We start from the raw sequence: 20,523 nt of genomic DNA on the forward strand, positions 1-20,523 counted from the left end.
CCGATGTTGCGTGTCATTGCATTTTCAAAATCATTACTTTACCTTTTACTTTTTTTGAAGGAAAAAACAGTTGTAAAAGGCATAGAGTTCAGTATGAACAAAGTCAAACGAAATCAATTCAACTAAACTATAAACTAGGTTAAGCAATTCATCGTTATTAAGTCCGGATACATTTCGGTGAGTGGTTAACCAATTTGATGCGTTAAAATGCATGTGGCTATAGATAACAATAGATAAGAAAAACATTACATATCAGTCCCAAAGACAAATGGAAACCCTTGTGCTACCGTCTGAAAGTAGACAGAACAGAATGCACGATGAGATGTTGCAATAAGATTGATGATATATACAGCACAAGTCACAAATTTAGCAAAATAATCCTACCAAACAGACCAAAATATATAGCCACTGGGATCATTTTTGGCATTTGCTGGTCTTACGTGAATGCTACACCACCAAATTATGCCTTTCTTTTACCTCTTCTCTTGGATTTCTTTTCCTCAGTTTTTTTCCTGAAAACGAAAATTCACAACTCAAATCAGCAAAATCAATGGAAAGAGATCATATCCTCCTGCAACTAAGGATTAGATGAATCACAAATGAGCCAGTAACACGAGAAAAATGAACTGTGTGCACGCTCAATTCTAGTTTAAGAGTCATGCAGCTTTAAGTTGTACTCATACAATTAAAATATCTCCCCGTAGTCCCTATAATAAGAGTTTAGCCATCAAGGCATGATTTCGTTTTCCGATTACTATGCATCATACTCTATGAACAAAGAAAAATAAGATATCTCAAATTAAAAGCTATGCCTTGTGGAATTGACAGAGCAAATTTAATAAGTGAAGCAGCCAACAAATTCATTAAATACTCACTCTTCAACTTCAACTTCAATACCCTCCAAAACATCAAAGGCCCATTCCAAAGCATGCAGACACATTTTCTTAACCTGTTCCAACAACCATATAACAAGTTAACACATGCTCAAAACAAACAACGTTTTGATGGCTATGATGCAATGTCTAGCAAATTTTTCTAACAATAATGAAAAGAATGGAAAAAGTTATTTTGGTAATATGATCCTGGAAGCAGAACATTCAAGATACGATATGTTTTTTTTTTTATTCAAGATATGGTATGTTGTGTAACAGCTTGATGGCAAGAGAGAAAAAGGACAATTCAAGTATTGGTCCAATCTAAATAATTGAGCTTATATTGTGATATATTTGAATTATATAAAAAAGAAATGTAATATGCAGCACAATTACATCTATGATATATAGCAGATTTTAAATTACTAACCTTGGTAGGAAATAAGTGAAAGAAAGAAAAAGATAAAGATGCACAGAAAAAAGAATATTCAAAAAAATTAAAGCAACTTACCCCACTGCCTCTACTGTTTTTGCCATTAAATTTACACCATTTAAAAACTTCAAGTGGAAACTATGTAATAAGACATAAATAAATGTGACATAGAGTAGTATAGTTTGTGAGACAGGCTATACCTCCAACTTGTCCTCTTTGGCTAAATGATTTTGGGGCAGTAAACGGAATTCCTCAGTCAAACGGATACACTCACCGACATTTTCTGGGGAAACAAAGTCCATTGCTACCTTTATACACGACTACAAAATTATGAAAACGTGATCATTAGTCATTGAAAGATAGTTCTGCTGGGCAAGCCTATGGATTATAAAAATTAAGTTACGGAGTTAATTAAGCTTAAACATGAAAACATGATCACTCCATTACATTTTCTAAATACGTAAAGTTTCCACAAAAAAAAACTATTCACCTTTAAGTTTCTCACTTGATGTGGACAGCCTGCAGGAATAAAGACTGCATCGCCGAGTTTTTGGATAAATGTCCACGGCTCAATGCCTGCATCAATGTGTAAAAAGTACGCACTATAACCTCATCAGAGAACCAGAAAAGGAAATCTAACAATGAAAGATGAGATAGATAACCATATTCCTCTTTCAGCTTTCTCTTATGCTCTAGAGTCAAATACATGGTCTGATCATGAATAGGATGAACAATCTACATCACAAAAAACAGAGACAAACTTAGGCAACAAGGCAACTGCAACCACAACACAAGACTTGCAGATAATCATCAATGTAAACATAATTGCATCATCTATTGAAAGTCATCACTTACACTTGACTTGTCCTTAAGATAAAATGTACATGGCATAATTCATTATTTATCAAAGGTGCAAGATTCAGGAGAGTTTTAAAGACAAAAAACATATCCATGGCCATCAAATAGATTACTCTCCCTGTCCCTTGAAAATAGGAAAAGTTATTACTTCCAGTGTCCCATTAAAATTAAAAATTATTAATTGTAATATTAGTTAAAGATAAAATTATCAAAATTCCTTATAGTTTTATCATATAAGCATTAAACTACATCTTGATTTATTAATCATAGATTAATTCACTTGTAATTTTAATATATGATCTTTTAAAAATATACTCTAAATGAGCTATAAATAAGTGCAATAAAATTAAAAGTGAATCATTAATAATTCACTTTAAAATTTAAAAGGAAAAATGAATATATTAACTGAAATTAACTAAATTTTAAATTTTTGTGAAATGTTTTTTATCTTAAGGGACAGATAGATAGGTTTATAGTCAACCATGACTACAATAACTAGAATTGGTTATTTGGATGGTTGGTACCTCACCATAATAAACTATTAATTCTTATTATTTTAACAATGTGGGATTTCTTGACACCCCCTCAAGTGCAACGTAATTTGATACCCGGTTATCACTTGAAACTGAAACTTTTCCTGAAATTGAAATTTGATCACAGAGCAGCAACAACTAGACATCCAAGGAAGGCAATAAGGAAACTAAGAAAGCGACAACCACTTTGATACCATATAGATTTCGAAGGAACTGAAAAAAATTTCCTATTGATGGCTGGCAAAACGACTTTAAATATAGAATTTAAAAAAGATAAAAAGGAAACATATCTCTACAAACAAAGAAATACTGCTAGCCAAATTTCAGGTTTCATATATCTTCCATAGCCAACTTCACTAGTTTGTCAAATTGCTTCTTTAATAGTCCTTTAGTGAGAAAATCAACAACATATTCTTCTGTTGGAATATAAGGCATACAAATGAGACATGTCTCTTTGTCAACCTCTACATGTTTTGTATCAAGTAATACCGGGTTACGTGCTATTGCTATAGCGATTTTATTGTTGCAGAAAACCTTCATAGGAAGACACTTTGTAACCTTAAATTTTTCAGGTAATCTATTCATTTAGAGAATTTCACATATACCTTGAGCAATAACTTTTAAGTTTGCTAAAATAATGTCATGCACATAAACAATTAGGACAACAATTTAACCTTCTTCAGAATATTTGGAAAACATTGCATAATCTGCTTGACTTTGCGTATAGCCATAGCCTTTTACTACTCTCCCAAAGTGTTCAAACCAAGCCCTAAGCGATTGTTTGAGGCCATAAATGTCAAAATGGCTGAATGCCTCTCACTCTTGTGAGAATTTCATTAAATAGAAATCAGGGCTGCTATACACGGTGACTTTATATATTGGCTAGTACATATGTGCATATATAGTTATAACAATTAATCTAACAAAGGAACTAATACGTACGTAAATCGGGGAAAACAAATTTAGAAATAATCTGTAAATTAAGGATAGTAGATATAGAAAGAATCTGTTGAATCCACGAATTGTTGTTGGCTCATCAAGAAGCATGATGTCGAGGTCGAGACAAGCCTTGATGAAGACATCGACAGTGAACTTATGTAGATATAGGAGGTAGAGTAAGGATTTTTGTCATATGCCTCAACGACTGTAATGACAATCAACTTCAATGTGATTGGTACGCTCATAGAAGGCCAGATTGGCAGCAATTTGTATAGCACTAGTATTATACTCGGATTCGATTGAAGATATACACACCCAAGTTTGTTTCTTGCTTTTCCACGAAATAAGAGCACTCCCAAGAAACATACACCAACTAGTGACTCAGCGACGGGTATTCACACAACCCGCCCAATCAACATCACTATTAAGCCACTAACTGAATTGGTGATGCAACATGAAAATCAAGACCTCAATTAGAAGTACCCCTAAAGTACCTAACAATGCGCCCGACAGCTGCCAAGTGTGGATGACGGGGAGTCTGCATAAACTGGCTGACTTGCTGAACTGCAAAAGCAATATCTTGTCTAGTGACGGTCAAATAGTTCAGGCTGCCAACTAATTGTCGATAAAAAAAGGAATCGAGTAAAAGCTCTCCTTCATCCTTATGAAATTTTACATTCATTTCCATGGGAGTTTGGACAAAATTCTTTCTTGAAGACCTCCCAGTTTAATCAACTCTTGAGTATACTTGTATTGATGCAGAAAAGTACCCGTGGAAGTAGATTTCACTTCTAGACCCAAGAAATATTATAAAAATCAGTCCCTGGAATAACAATATCATCACATAAACTAGAAGCAACACAAGTCCACTAGCGGTCTTGCACAAAAATAAGGAAGAATCATATTGACCCTACAAAGAAAAATTTAGTAAAGTACATCAAAACTTATCAAACCAAGCTCAAGGGGTATGTTTCAAGCCATAAAAGGACCTTTTCAACCGACATACATCCGAGGAAGGAGTAACCAATGTGGGATTATCCCACTTCAACACTCCCCTTCACGGGTAGCATGGCCGAGCAGAGCAACCAATTCCCCCTCACACATCACGTGTTAGATTCTATCTGAAAATCAATTGGTGTGAAGTGGAGATGCCCAATCAATATTTAAACACATTGTCCATTCACACACACAACCAATGTGGGATACTTCCACTTCAACACTCCCCCTCACATGTAATGTGTCCGGGCCAAGCAACCAATCCCCCCTCACGCATCTCACACACATCTCACGTGGACCAGGTCAAATTCAAATTGTGTGATAGATAAATCTAACATGATATGAGAGCCTTGTTTATTCACATAATTTGAATTTGGCCGGCCCAAATGGAATGTATGTGAGAGCCTTGATTGAGTTAATTTTCGCTAGTAGAACTAAAGTTTCATGGTATCAAACCAAAATAATTGGGTAAATCATTTTGCAACCAAGGATGACTTTTATCTCTCGATACTTCCATCAGTCTAGTATTGGTGTTGTAAACACCCACTAACAGCCCAAAGTTCTTTTGGTAATTCAGCTATCTTCTAAGTTTTTCTTTTTTCAGGGCATTCATCTCTTCTAAAATTGTCATCTTCCAATCCAAGTGACTAAGAGATTCCTGTATATTCCTAAGCACAAATTAGTAATTGATTAGTGAAATTAGAAATAAGTATCTTATGCGTTTTGGAAGATTTATGATAGGATAGAAAAGTGGAAATAGGGTGTTCTGTACAACTTCTAACTCCTCTTCTAAGATTAATTAGATTATCAACAATAGAATCTGATGCACCTGAACTTGGAAGGTTTGATGGAGTCGATAATTAACCTTGCAGAACTGCAAGATATTCTCTGGTAAAGTGATGAAAGTGTCCTTTAGAGTAAACACGTAGTTCAATTTTTTTTATTTTGGAGTTTTTCTCCTCCTGCTTGAAACTCCATAACCTCTGATATTTACAAAAAAACTCTCCTAGCCACGGCTCTTTTTTAGGGGCAGACAGCCGTAATTTTGAAATAATGGAATTGGTGAGAGTGTTAGAGAACTGGAGCAATCTGCTGACGCTGCAGTGAAGTTTCTTGGATAAAGAGAGTAAAAATACTCAAGGTAACACCAAACAAAGAAATCAACAGAATATCATAATGAAAAAATAACAAATGCATAATATTGGATTAACATAGTTTATTAAAAAATGAATAATAGCAGTGACGTATAATAGTTGATGATCCAAACAAAAAATCATAGGGTAAAGTTCAAATAGTTTTAAGAGATTAATTAAACCTTAATGAATGACCTTTACTACTGTTCCTTACTCCTTTATTATGTCCATTATTTGCTAATGGTTCAAAGAACACGGAGCCCATTAGATCTAATGCCTAAATATGCCCAAATCCCTCCTAGTTTCCTTTTCTGCACAGCCGTTGCACTGTGAAGAATGAGCTGTAACAACTGTTTCGGCAATTTTGACGTATTTCATTGTGAATCGGAAATTACAGTAACAAATTGGAGGGCCGGATGTCATATGTATATGTCAGGCGCTATGTTATCTAACATCTAGTATTCAAAACTATGAACTGTTACTCCAATGATCTAAACACATAGTCCACGTGGAAAAAAGTAGACATAGCCAGATTGTATTTTTAGCTCATACTTACCTTCTGCAATGGGCAACAGTGAATGTGCCTAAACTCTTTGAAGTGCTTGTTAAGATATTCCTGCAACTTAGGAACATCTTCTCTCCGAAAGATATCCCAAACAGCACCTCCCTCGTCTGGCCTCTCTTTGTCAATTGAAGTGCCAACACAAACTTTATGCATTTCAGCATCAGCGTCTTCTTCCGAAACCTGATTGCTACCATAAAGTTCTCGAAGGTCTTGCTTCCTGTGCTTTTCTTTAAGTCTTTTTGTAGCAGCAACTTCCTCAGGTTTAAGGATCACTTCAGCTGTATGTGTTAACACATTTACCTGAAACGGACAATTTTAGCATAAACCAGATGGTTAATGAATAGAAAAACAAAATGTGATTCTAACAGATTAACAATTAAAGTATAACTGAGCAGCTACTAGAAGCTCACCGTCATAAAAAAATATTTTCTTTTACTGTTAAATTACCCTTTATCAAGACAAGGGCAAATACTGAATAAAAGATTCCAAAAGAGATTTTACCTCTTCATGTAAATAAATATAAAAGGACTGAATAAACAAAAAGAGCTCTTCATAGTAGAACGTAAAAGTTTGAAACTCATGATGTAATTTTGGAAATACTTACTAGTTACTTTGACAGAAATGTTTTAGTTCAATCAATAATTATTTTCCTTAACTGACTTTTCAATACCATAAGTCCAAAAGAAATTCGAAAAAGTGAAACAAAATTATTTGGTGCTGAATTTTGAAATAGAAATCACAACTAGTTGATGTTACTATTCTTTTCAGATATTACTTTTCTTTTTTTTTTGAGAACTGCCAGATATTACTTAAAACAGTCATATCTAGTTTATATTTTTTGCAAGTTTCATTTGTGATAGAAACTTATACACCCAACAAAGCTATCATTCTAATATGACAAAACTTTATCAAGACAGACGCAGCATAGAGGAAGTACAATTCTAATATTAAAAGAACACCACCTAAACACGCCATAAATTGCAAACCCAACAGGAATCAAAAAAATTGCAAGTTCTAATTTGTGCAGATTTATTTTACAAATTTGTTTCAGCAAGTCGACTAAACATAAAAATAGGTTACATCACAACATCTGGTAACAATCCTAGTTTGATCATAATCGTATCCTTCAAATTATCTTCAATAAAGTCAAAGGGCTACAGTCAAGCCAACAAAGATACTCAAAAAAATCATAATGCTTCTACATAACCTATATTTTCTAATGGCCAGTATAGTCTCTTAGAACAACAAATGCAACAAAAGGAATTCTTCCTGACATATATACAGCAAAAAAAATTTAGAACACAGCAGGCATTTCAAAAACATCATACGTCATACCTGGAACTGCAAAAGGCTAATGAAAGAAATAATCACACTAGCCAAGGACATGCCAATTGTCCATTAAGAAAAGGACTTCCATACCAAATCAAGCATAACATATAGTCATAAGAAAAGAGACAGCATATTATTGACAATCAAGAACAATCGAATTCCACCACTTGATGTGAGGAGGTAGAAACCATAAACCTTTTATGCATATAAATTCACTATAAGAAAACCTCAGGAGGCTAACTAATTAGGATTGGGATCCTCTCAAGTTGATCGAACATGACCTATTATGTTCAATCAATCTACACCATTCATTACAAAATGAATGGTGTAGATTAACTTAACATATTTTATACTTTTCAACATACACCATTCATTTTGTAATGAATGGTGTAGATTGATTGAACATGATAGGTCATGTTCAATCAACTTGAGAGGATCTTGATCCAATTAATTACTATAGTAACAAAAATAAAAATCACAATAGAAGTTAAGAATACGACAGGGAGATATTATGCCACAATCAATCACTGGAATATAACAAATCAGGAAAAGGAATTTATCTTCTTACCTTCAAATATAGAAATTGTCAGATAATAAACATAGCCCAGCCCGCCTATTATAACTTAGTTTTTTAAAATGTCTTACTAGATTGCAATAAGAAGTGTACAGAGATGTTTTGACTAATGAAAATGTTGATCCTAGACCATCTTTGCAAATGACTGAGCTACATATTTAAGAGCCCACCTGAGCAATTTAGTTGTCTCTATCTAGCTCAGTTAATCTCATTCATTGTCTTACAGTGGCAGACATTACACATGAACACAAATGCAGAATTTTCCAACAAGTTATTATAAATCCATCTTAATTTCTAAGAAAAAACTTAAGAAGAGAAAAGGAAAAGGAAAAGTTATACACACCGCATCTGACATGTCACAGTGAAGCTTCGTCACAGAATCTCCACGCCCAAGTTCTTGAGTGCGTCCATAGGCAATATATGTCTTTGGCCCCATATCTGGCTTCAAAGAGCCCTTGGGCAATCTAACAGCAAGGTTCAAAGGTCCATTCTCAGGATGTGTATACTCTTTAAAAGGCAAACAAAGAATAAACTCAGCACCATGTCGGGGCAAAAGTTCATCAAACATAGTAGAAGAAGGCCAATCTTTCAATTTCAGTATTTGAGGCCAGTCCTCTTTGTCAAGACGCCCAGTCAAGTATCCATCAAAAAATTTGTGAACATTAATATCTACCTGCATGTTACCAAGAACTTAGAATCACTAAATAGCTTGTACTTTCCGGTGACAATTCAATAGAAGTACATACAAGTTAATGTATAGAAATAAGAATACAAGTTTCTCAAGAAAATAATTATGTACAAAAAGCCTCTAAAGATGGGTTTGGAGAGTTATATTGCAAGCTAAAGCATCTATTTTCTAATTTAAATAAAAAAAGTAACAAATTCCATTAGCATGAGAAATTAAGAAGGTATTGGGTCAAGCTATTAGAATAGTAATCACAAACCAAGCAACACATGCTTACTGATACTAACACAAGCAACTTGGTTTTTCTCAATTCCATTATGCATCATTCTTTTATCCCACCAAAGATGGCACACTTGTATTAGTGCAATATAAACAGCTCCTAGAGAGCTATGGCTTATGACTGAACCGACAAAAAAAAGAAAGTTACTCCATGTGAATGATATGATATAAATAGTTCCATCAATATGGTGATACAGTTTGATATTCAATAAAAAGAGGCTTAGATACAAGCATCAAATTTAAGAACAAAACTAGCACGCCTATTTAACCCAGCATTTCATTAGGGTTTCGTGCATTTCATGAGGCTCCCAGGGGATTGCAGCCATTTGATCAGCACTTGACAAAATTAATTGATAATCAGCATTGAATGTCTTTTATCTTACGCTTCAACCTATCACGTATAAAGACTTCCAGAACTTCCATTCATGAACTCCCAATGAAGAAAGCCTTTAAACAAGCTATAGCAATCCACAACTAAAATATATATAAAAAAAACAATGATAGATTGCAGTCAGAATCCTACCTAAACTAGTTCCAATTAAGCTGGATTTGGTTGGAATCTAATGCTAGAAATCAAACAAAAGAATAGATAGACCAACCATAAGGGCCCATTGCATATCATTGTAAAAGTAGACCTACCATAATTATTACACAGCCTGAAGCTATAACATGCAAATAACAGTTCCATATTAGCATAACAAACCATAAGAAGATTTTAGTCTTAGTGTTAGCTTAAAAACTGTACATCAGTACACTTGGTGAACATGAGAAAATAAGAACAAAAGTAAATACAAACATTAAACCAGGCAAATAAATGTATCAAAGTGTGCCAAATAACAGGCCATACTGACCTCACACCAATCCAAGCAGTCGATAGCTTTGACATCCATAAGTCTGTCATAATTTTCATGACTTAACTGGCGGAAGGCACGCCACATGACCATAGGCTCCCAACTCAAGCCAGTTGCAGTTTCGAGAACATTGCTAACAATCACAGGCTCAGCTCTCATCCAATGGTATTGGAAATGGGTCAAATCCTCCTCTTTAATACTTATGGCCATCGGATTGTACAGAAAATTGTCATTGGTATCCTCCCGAGATGCTGCTTTTAACAATTGACTATTCCCTATGTCAACATCTCTGCGGGAATTAAAACACGCGCATTGCTTTGACGGAATTTTAACCAGGTCAAGTTCACAATCATGTCTAACATCTTCCTCTCTTCTTTTTTTAACAACTTCCTCTCTCTTCAATATATCTGATACCCAATTTCCTGAGAACAAAGATTTCAATTCTAAATAGCCAATACCACACCGACAAGCAATGCTTCCATCCTCGTTTGCTTTCCATCCTGAACTTGACTCATGGTTCACAGATTCATTTCCGGATAGTAATTTATCTGTTTTCTTATGTATCCCTTTTTCACCATGCAAATATTCAAACCCTCTATCAATATACTCCATAACTACTTCCTGGTCACTTCTCTGTAGATGTCCATGGCGGATCTCTCGGCAACAGACAAGGCAGATATCAGAAAAGCAGTTGGTACAGCTTCTGTGATAATCAAAGATAGAGGTTCTACAGCTGTCGCTGCAAAAAAATGGGGTGTAAGGAGGGGATACAGAATGCTAAACATGATTTAACTGCATTCCTCACATAAGTTACAGGAAAACAAGATGGAACCTGACACCTTTAGGAGGCAAAAGACTTACCAGTAGATGCGCTCATTGTTAGGACAATCAGCATTTTGTATCGTTATATCTGCAGGGGACAAACCTGCACAAACATGAATGAAGTCTTTTAACAAATATCAAAAACTGACATATCAGACACATGCCAAAAATCTTCCAAGAACGCATCCACAAAAAACCTCAAATGAACAGGCATCCACCTGCTTATCCAAAACAAGTTCCAAATGAAAGCATACTTCTAATAATATACAATATTTTTTCTAAAGAGAAATGAATTTGTAAGAAATAAGTGTGGCAAAGCTTTTACATCTAAAGGGATAGATAGATAGATAAATAAATTAAAAAGGTATTGCAAGCGTTTTGGAATCCAAACTAAGATGGAGCTGCTAAGTTGGAAACGTAATTGATACAAGCCAAATTACCTTTTGCCCTAGCTTCAATATCTTTCTCCATTAATTGTTCTTCATCTAATTGCCTCAGGAAGGGAAGAAGGGCTTGGACTAAATACTTACAGTGCATTACTTTCTTATCTTCATCAACTTTCAGATCTCGTAGACGATTCAGACGCTGCAAACAGTAACCGTGGGGAGGGGACAAAATACATGCTAAATTAATGATTACTAGCACATATACTATAAACACCCATGAACATATTGCATGGTGGAAGCACTAACTTCTTTTGGAGTATCACGCAAGCAAGCTTTACAATTGCAGTTTTTAAGACAATATGGACAAGCCTTGGCAACTTCTTCCTCCGACATCTTAGGATACCTAGAAAAACAACAAAATGACTTTATTACCATGAAGTACAGTTAAAGGAATCAACTATTAGCCAATGAATCTTACAAAAATTATGTAAAAGTAACATTTAACCCCAAATTCTAGCAAATCCATATTAAGTTAAACTATTCATAGTATGGTAAAAAAGGGAACAATAACAACATCAAAACAAGGCAAACTACAGGCATTGTCACAAAAATAGTATATAACTAATCGTTGTTGACATCCGCAGGAAAGGTAACAGTAATAGCGAGGTGTTGATCGATGATTGCATTTATCTAGTGAAACATTTCTCTAATTTATCTTCTATTTATGTAAGGCGGTCTGCGAATCTAGGTGCCCACTGTTTAGCGCGTAATGCTCGTTCCTTGTCAGGTCATTGTGATTGGTTCTCAAACTTCCCCGAATTTCTTACGTCTGTTCCGGTTTCATCTTTATGAAGATTTATCTGAGTTTCCAAAAAAAAACTAATGGAATTTCTAATAGAGATCCATCGAAGGACTTGGAGACAGTTTTTCCTGAGTTCAGAGACCAGAAAGTGAAAAAATGTAGTTTAGGGACCAATTAATCAAAATATGTATGGTGTAAAATTGTTAGCATCATATATAATGATTATGTAAAGCTACAAAATTGTTATATATTATACCAGTTCTTCAAACATGAAACGCAGTATCGCTTGGTCTTGCAATTTCGGCAACGAACGATCCTCTCCTTGTCACTCCTCTGACATTGATGGCACATTAAGCAAAACTCTTCCGTGTACTGCAAACTCAAAAGGTTAGACAGCGGAGAACAATTTGAAAACAATCTACAACAACAGTCAAGAAACAAAATTACCTGTTTACTTCGCTTAGGTTTAACTTTGATTGCGTCTTTTTTCAGATTATCTCCGTCGACATTTCCAGTTCGATTAACTTGCCCTGTTTCCGCACCATCTGTAACTTCTTGTTTGCCTTCCCGGCCACGCTTCTTGGAGACTAAGGGCTTAACTTGGACCACACTATTCTCCATTATTTTGATTTAGCAGGAAACTAGAGAGAGCAATGTTAGGTTTTTTTTTATTTCATAAGCAAATGACAGAGCAGAAGTTGTAATATTAGAAAGAATTTTTGGATTGGGAAAGGAAAACCAGGGGGCGGGTTTAATGGATTTTATTAATTCCCACGTCAAATTAACTGGCGCTTTTAAACATTGTTCCCATTTAAGAATTTTAAAATCATTAACTTAATAAAACCCATGGATGTAGAAGGATTCATTTGCAAAGTTAGAAGTCCTTTCGACATCTTTTTATCTGCAAAGAATTCTCGATGTGAAAATACAGAAAGACAGGAAGCGAATAGGAAAAAATATGAGTAGCAGTCCTGAATGAATTGAATGATGCTGTGGTCTTGATAGAATTTAAAAATAAATGTATTTATAATGATAATTTTAGAATAATAAAATATTTTAACAATTCATCGTGTATAAAAATATTATGAATTTTAATTTTAGGAGGAAAATCAAATACTCCCTCCGTCCCAATAGAGTTGTCCACTTTGAGAATTTTTTTTGTCCCAAAACTCTTGTCTACTTTCAAAAAGTAACTAACTTTTCACTTAATTTTCCTACATTACCCCTATTTAAAGTCCACTAATAAAAATAAATTGCAAGTGGACCCTACATTAAATAGGGGTATGACAAGAAAAGTAAGGAAAATTTTACAAAAACTATAAATAATGATTGCTTTTCTTAAACTATGTGATAAAGGCAAAGTGGACAACTCTATTGGAACGGAGGGAGTAAATGTTTTGAAAGATGGCAAATTTCGACGATATCTGAATTGGTGAAATTTATATATTGTATAAACTCAGTGAATTTTGATCACTCGTAATTTTTCAATTCAAACGGTGCCTAAGTTTTGTGAGATAAATTGATCACTTCCTTTCTTTCCCGCCCTCTTGAAAAATTCTACTAACTTATAATAATCTCTTAGTTTAGCCTGGCCACCGTTTTGGTTTGACACTGCCCAAAAAAGTGTTGAAACCAGCTGGTTTAGCTATAAATAGGGATGGTGATAAGTGATGTGATGTGTGATGGTAAACTAAGAGAAATTAGTGTGTAAGGGATAGTGGTAGGTGCAGAGTCAGTAAGGAAATGACTACTGACTGACTATAGAGGATAAATAGGGAAACGAACCAAAGGTTAGTAGGGGTTTAAAATGTTAGATTTTTAAATTTTACATTTAAAATTTCAATTCTGGTTCCGGGACTTCGGTTACCTGGACCTGGTCCATGAATTTTCCATGAAACTTATTAAAATTCCCCTTGAAAGCCACAGTCCCATTAATCACCTTCATATTTTTATTTTTGACAGTAACACCATCGCCATCCAAAACCCCTTCATCGTCTGTGGTGATGCTAACATTAGCATCGCTTCCAATAACTGTGAAACATTTTAAAATTTTAATTTTCAATCTTTAAAATCATGTGCTTTCTACATATATTTTGTCTTTCACAAAATAAATTTTACTTTGCACATTTATCGTCGTTGGATGAGTTATGATCTGGCAAAGTATTTCGTTGTTCAGGGAAAGAAGATTGTGTAAGAGTCACTGTTCATAGTAAAAGGATTCAGAGAAATAAGACAACATATATGGTGTAGGTAGACCTGGCAATTCGTGTCTGCGGGTCATAAACAGGTCAGATCCGTTTAGACTCGAACACGATTAGTCTAAATACGAACACGACACGATTATTAAACGGGTTTGATATACAAAATCCAAACACGACACGAACATTACACGGGTTACACGACACGACACGTATAAACACGTGTATCTAAATGTGTTAACAAATTAACCCGTTTAAAGTGACACATTTAAACCTATGTAATTATTTAAATACTTTTTTAACTTTATTTAATATAATACTAAAAGAATTATTATTATATTTTGAGATAAATATTATTTTAATTATATATGATATATAAAATTTAATTAAAATTAAGAATTTAATAATATTTAAACTATAAAAATAAACAATATTTAATTAAAATTAGTTAATCGTGTTTAAACGTGTTTAAACGGGTTAGGCGTGTATAACCTGTTTAGACACGAAATTAATCATGTCATAAACGGGTTGATCTGTTTATGACCCAAACACATTTACATCAAACCTAAACCCGTTTAACTTCGTGTTGTGTCATATCATTTAATCGTGTTGTGTCTAAAATTGCCAGGTCTAGGTGTAGGAGCTGAAAAACAAATTTCCCTTGCTAGCTTAAATTGCTTAATAGAAAAAAACAAATCTCTCTCTAATATTTTTGTACTCTCACTTCTCTCTAGAAAAAAACTTCCATTTTCTCCATCTTTTTGAGGGTGGGAGAAGATGATCTTTCCGGCTAGCCGGAAAATCATTTTCTCTCCGCCCATATTACTAAGTAGTATAGATCTACTCTTTATTTCAATAAATCTTTGTTAAAAATTTTAATTTTGAGTGGGGTTTATTTTATTTTATCATGTTGTAATAAATTTAAAGGTCTTTACCACCTCTTTTGCTTTGATTTTTTAGATCTACAAAGAATTTTTAGTGTTTGATCGTTCTTCAAAGTCAAGTTTTTGTAGATCTAAAAATTGGGAGGTTTATGACTTTTAACTTTATAGATCTAGATGATGAAGATAGTTGGTTGGCAAAAATACTACGCTTCAACGGTTCAAGCGGATTTTCCGTCTCATCGGAAGAAGAAGGTCGAACTCCCCGTCCGACGGTTTATCGTTGTGTTAAGTTTGCGGAATCCATGATTAGACTTCTTTTTAATTTTGCTTGTATCACGTTTGTTGCCTTTTATTGGTTGCTTAATCTTGAAAGATCATATAAAAAATTATTGTCATATGACTTTCACTCTTATATTGTTATATTCATCAATAGATCTATCTTTGAAAAAAAAAATTGCTTAATAGAAAAAAGATTCACTTTAATCCTTAAAATTCCAACCGAAATCAACTTATGTCTTTGAACTTTAAACTTTAAATATATTCTATACAAATTAAGTTTAGTTGATTATTATTATTAGGCAGAAGGTACAAAAAAACCTTCAATTTTTTCTTAAAAGTACATATCAATTTTTTTATTTTTTTTTGGCACAATTAAATTCTTGTGTTTTTAAAATTGAACAATTAAATCCTTGTTATTTTAAAATCGAACAAATAAACTCTTTAAATTTGCTTTTGGGAGACTTACCCTCTCACATTTTCGGTAAATATTTTAAACATTAAAATTATTTTTGAACTTTTTTCCTATATAATTATTAGAGACATGTTAGCCATTAACGAGTATTTATAATGATACTGGATGAAAGAGGTTATTTGTTTTATTTGGAAAACAAAGAGGACTTAACTATATTCTAAAAAAGTAAAAGAGCTGATTTATACTTTTGTAAAAATTACGAAGATTTTTTTGTACCTTTTGTTTTATTATTATTATTATTAATGCAATATGATAAAATATCACATGACGTCTTTATATTATAAATTCTCACATTATTAGTTTATAAGGAAGTTAACTCAACAAATTTTTATGGCATGTCAATTTATTATTATAATAAGTTAAGTTCTATTATCTCTTTTAAATATTATTTTTGTATATGGAGATTGATACTAACTTAATCATTAGAGTTGATGTCAATTTATTATTATAATAAATTAAGTTCTATTATCTTTTTTATATATTATTTTTATATGGAGAATGATACTAACTTAATCATTGGAGTGGATTTTGAACCAAGAATCTTATCTAACCTTATTGGTATATATCAAGTTTATTATGGAGCGATTCAAAAGAAGATGAACTTGGAGCGACTTCATAGACATGGCGATCTTTTACAGGATCCATCATTTGGCGATGTCTATGAAAAATGACTGATTTTCCTAAAAACGAATTCTTGATGTTCAGATTCGTTTTCAGATTTCGGAAGTCTTTAACAAGCGGTAAAAGGTCGACCAGTCATGTTTCAAATCACTTATTAAACCGAATACGAGATAATATCAAATATGGAAGAGAGCATACGCACACAAGCAATATCCGATGAAGAACAAAGACATATGCCACAAACGGACAATTACCCGAACAAGCGACAACCGATTAAGAAATTTTTTTCAACTCTTCTCAACCCTCATATGCCAACTCACCAAATTTATTTTCAACTAATTTTTTTTGATAAATCCGTATTTTACTTTATTATTTTTTCAGATATGATGGTTTAAGCATAACCTTTACCTTGTTTTACCATGCATTCATTTCTTTTACTTTACTTTAAAAATTAATATTTTACTTTACTCTCTTCTCCCTTAACTAAAGTATACTTTTTTTCTAAAATATTAGATATTCCTAGCTCTAGTTTTAGGGACTTGTCAATACCTTTTACCATTTAAAATTATCTCAATTTGAACACTGTAGCATTATATGAATTTTATTATAAGAGTAAGATTTAAGATATACTTGTGCTTAGACCTATGGATATTGATTGTTGGTTAGAACTTCACATCATGTATCAATATTGTAATTACGTTCATCTTGTAAGTGTCTGTTATCCAAGAATAGGAAGCAGCATAGCGTATCAAATCAATATACTTAGAAAGAAGGCATTCTTTTGTTTCCCATGAAATAGTAAAAAATGATGTGAAAACATATGAATTGAGAGATTGTTATTACAACTGAAATACATAGACTCAGTGAATAGGGTTAGTCAGAAGGCCAAATCCGAAAGGAAACAGCGGATCATACGTGGAATCTCCAACATTCATTGGAAGCTGATCAACTCTCCTAAACCATGTGGTAGCCAATTTGCCAGTGAATCCAAAATCACCAAAAAGAACATCGGCAACACCCTGGCCTTCCGTTCCAGGAAGCCAAGCCGCGACGAGAGCATCCATGGACGGAACATACTCCTCGATAACAAGAGGTCTTCCGGAAAGAACGACGACGACACACTTGACTGCACCGCAGACATTGTTTATGATCGCAGGTCCGGGTGCTGGTAGAGTAAGGTTGGTGTTGTCTCCGTTAAATTCTGCGTATGGAGGTTCACCAACTACCACTATGGCGAATGAGTAATCTCCTGATTGTACCGAGTTAGCGTCAGGATTCTCGCTGAATACTACTTGGGTGGTGGGATCAACCGCTGCCTGAATGCCTTTCAGGATAGTTGTTCCTGCAGTCAGATTGTTTCCGGTGAGTCCTTGCCATTCGATTGTCCAACCACCGCACTGGAAGCCCAAGTTGTCGGCGTGAGTGCCGGCGACGAGAATCTTGCCTGCTTTCTTTGGGAGGGGGAGCAAAGGGGTAGTTGCAGTTTTCCCATTTTTCAGTAGCACAGCTGATTTCCTTACGGCTTCTCTAGCTATCTCTCTATGCTCCTGTACAAAATAAAACATTTTTATTAAGAACAAAATTTACATCAGTTTTTTTTATTAGATTTCATTAAAGTATCAACCAGTGATCAGCAAATTTAATTCATTAATCTTAAAAAAAAAAAAAAAAACTCGAATACCTTATTAAAATTAAGTAAAAGTTCAATAATTTTTAATATTTCTAATCCCTCGAGCTCAATTCGAGTTTAAAATTTAAAATTCAAAACTCGACTCGAATTCATTTAGCTTTCTTGAAAACAAGTGTAATTTTGGCATACCTGACACCCAACCTTATGAGCAAAGGTATAATCTGAAAGAGGGTTCTCAAAAAGACCCATGGAGAATTTAACTCTCAAAATTCTCTTGACTGCATCATCAATGCGGCTCATTGGAATGGCGTTAAGATTTACAAGAGTTGTCACTTCATTAATAAACTCGTTATAGTCGTATGGAACCATTACCTGATAAATTGAATACAAAATCATCTCATTTTTAATTTTCTAATTAAGAACTAATTAAATTAATCAAACAAGGAAGAAACAATGAAATTACCATGTCAACACCGGCCATGATCGAAGTGAGAACTGAGTAAGTATAGTTTGAATGTGGTGGATCAGTAATCCTGTCTATTCCTTGCCAATCGGAGATCACAAATCCCTGCAAAATATAGTACGGTAATCAATTTGTAACGTTTTAAATTTCGGTAACCAGGCTGCAAATTGGAAAAAGTACGCTAAACCTAAGCATCAATCACCCTAAGAAAATGAGTTTACCTTAAAATTTAATGTGTTCTTGAGGAAACCAGAAATTAATTTGCCATTCGCATGCATTTTAACTCCATTGATGCTGGAATAAGATGCCATGATAGTTGAAACGCCTTTGATAATTGAGTTATAGTAAGCAGGCATATGAACACTAAATAAATTATGCATATCGGTGACTGTGTTATTCTCATCAATTCCCTTCACTGTGCCTCCATCACCAACAAAATGTTTCGCACAAGCTGCCACTTTGTCTCTACACAAAAACAAATAATCTAGTCGTTTCAATTCATAAACTTTCAAAATGTGAATATATAAATCTATTTGTGGATTCTTACTTGCCGTTGACGTAAGGATTTCCAATAGTAGCATTGGGAGGAAGATCTCCTTGTAAACCAGGGATGATCTCAGTCATCATTTGGACGATGGAATGGTCTTCACTGTAGCTTTCGTAGCACCGACCCCATCGTGGATCTCTACACACCGCGATGCATGGTGCGAAAGCATACGGAATGCCTGTAGCGCGAACTTCAAGTGCAGTTGCGGCCCCGATCCTCTTCACAAGATTAGGGTCCCTAGCAGATAAAGCAAAATTATCAAATCAAAGAACCAAAAATGTTAGATTTTGGTGTTTCTTGAGAAATAAGATATATGTAGCCAGGTACCTAGTTACACCAAGGCCAATATTATGAGGAAAAATGGTGGCATTGAAAACATTGTTGTGGCCATGAACAGCATCAATTCCATAAATCATAGGTATTCCGAGGCGAGTTGCGAGAGCTCCTTTCTGAAAATTATTCACCATATCCACCCATTGCTGCGGGGTAGCTTGAGGACCAGGCACACTCCCTCCCCCACTAAGCAAACTCCCTGCATTTTATTGCCACAAAATACCATGCTTATAAACATATACATACATCCAAATTTTGAGATAACATGTTTTAAATATTTCCAATCAAACCGTTCAGCTGATTTTTTAGTTCAACTTGATCTTTTAAACTCAATATGTATTCAAGGTGAACTACATAGTTTTTAATGTCAAATCGAACTAAATTAAATTTATCGTTCGTTTTTTTTTTTTAATGCATGATTCAAATCGAACTAAATTGAATTTTCCAAAGATAGACATAAAGTTAATGAAAGGAATACCAATGAAGTTGGTCTGAATAATGTCAGCAGTGATATTAGCTCGTTCAACTTGGGTCATTTGGCCAATTTTCTCAGCAAGACTCATCCTCTTCATTAAATCCTTTATCCTAACACCAAGTGGTTGCTTTGGATCTTTGTATTTTAGATATTCATTATTAGCCTCAGCTATACTCGACCAACAAACCAAATATACAAACCCTATCAACCCCACTAACTTACTCTTTTCCATCATCTTTTTACAATTTCTCTCAATCAACAAAACAATATTTGCATGCAAGCTAAAAGATAAAATAAATGGGTTTTATTTAAAAAAATAATTATGGGGAAAATTATATATATAGTGAGGCAAATATGGAAGAAGAATTGCTATTTTTAAGATCATTTTCTTTTGAGTTAATCCGTTATGTGACCACGTACATTATTTACCCTCCGAATGTGCTTGTTGCCTCTAATTTTTAACCATTCTAGTTTTGCCACAGTTAATTTGGTCTAAATATAATATGGTCTTATCTAAATAAATTCGGTTTTTTTGACAATTCTAGCAATGATATTGGGTAAATA

General features: G+C 34.0%; 2 protein-coding genes across 2 annotated transcripts; both read right to left on the reverse strand.

Annotated features, from left to right (window-relative positions):
- Positions 1-70: 70 nt before the first annotated feature.
- LOC126666655 (lysine-specific demethylase JMJ25-like) lies at positions 71-12,990 on the reverse strand. The gene is made up of 13 exons (XM_050359490.2): positions 12,505-12,990; positions 12,314-12,429; positions 11,562-11,658; positions 11,310-11,454; positions 10,909-10,972; positions 10,048-10,786; positions 8,576-8,905; positions 6,321-6,629; positions 1,968-2,040; positions 1,796-1,881; positions 1,506-1,625; positions 876-949; positions 71-512 (listed from the first exon to the last, which is right to left on the reverse strand). The coding sequence occupies exons 1-13, from the start codon at positions 12,676-12,678 to the stop codon at positions 461-463; spliced, it is 2,379 nt and encodes a 792-aa protein (XP_050215447.1). The 5' UTR covers positions 12,679-12,990; the 3' UTR covers positions 71-460.
- Positions 12,991-17,267: 4,277 nt separating this feature from the next.
- Positions 17,268-20,246, reverse strand: LOC126667436 (uncharacterized). The gene is made up of 7 exons (XM_050360412.2): positions 19,963-20,246; positions 19,479-19,683; positions 19,152-19,388; positions 18,826-19,069; positions 18,605-18,709; positions 18,331-18,513; positions 17,268-18,058 (listed from the first exon to the last, which is right to left on the reverse strand). The coding sequence occupies exons 1-7, from the start codon at positions 20,192-20,194 to the stop codon at positions 17,372-17,374; spliced, it is 1,893 nt and encodes a 630-aa protein (XP_050216369.1). The 5' UTR covers positions 20,195-20,246; the 3' UTR covers positions 17,268-17,371.
- Between the last annotated feature and the right edge of the window lie 277 nt (positions 20,247-20,523).

This window comes from Mercurialis annua, linkage group LG2, assembly GCF_937616625.2.
Source record: "Mercurialis annua linkage group LG2, ddMerAnnu1.2, whole genome shotgun sequence".
Taxonomy (NCBI): domain Eukaryota; kingdom Viridiplantae; phylum Streptophyta; class Magnoliopsida; order Malpighiales; family Euphorbiaceae; genus Mercurialis; species Mercurialis annua.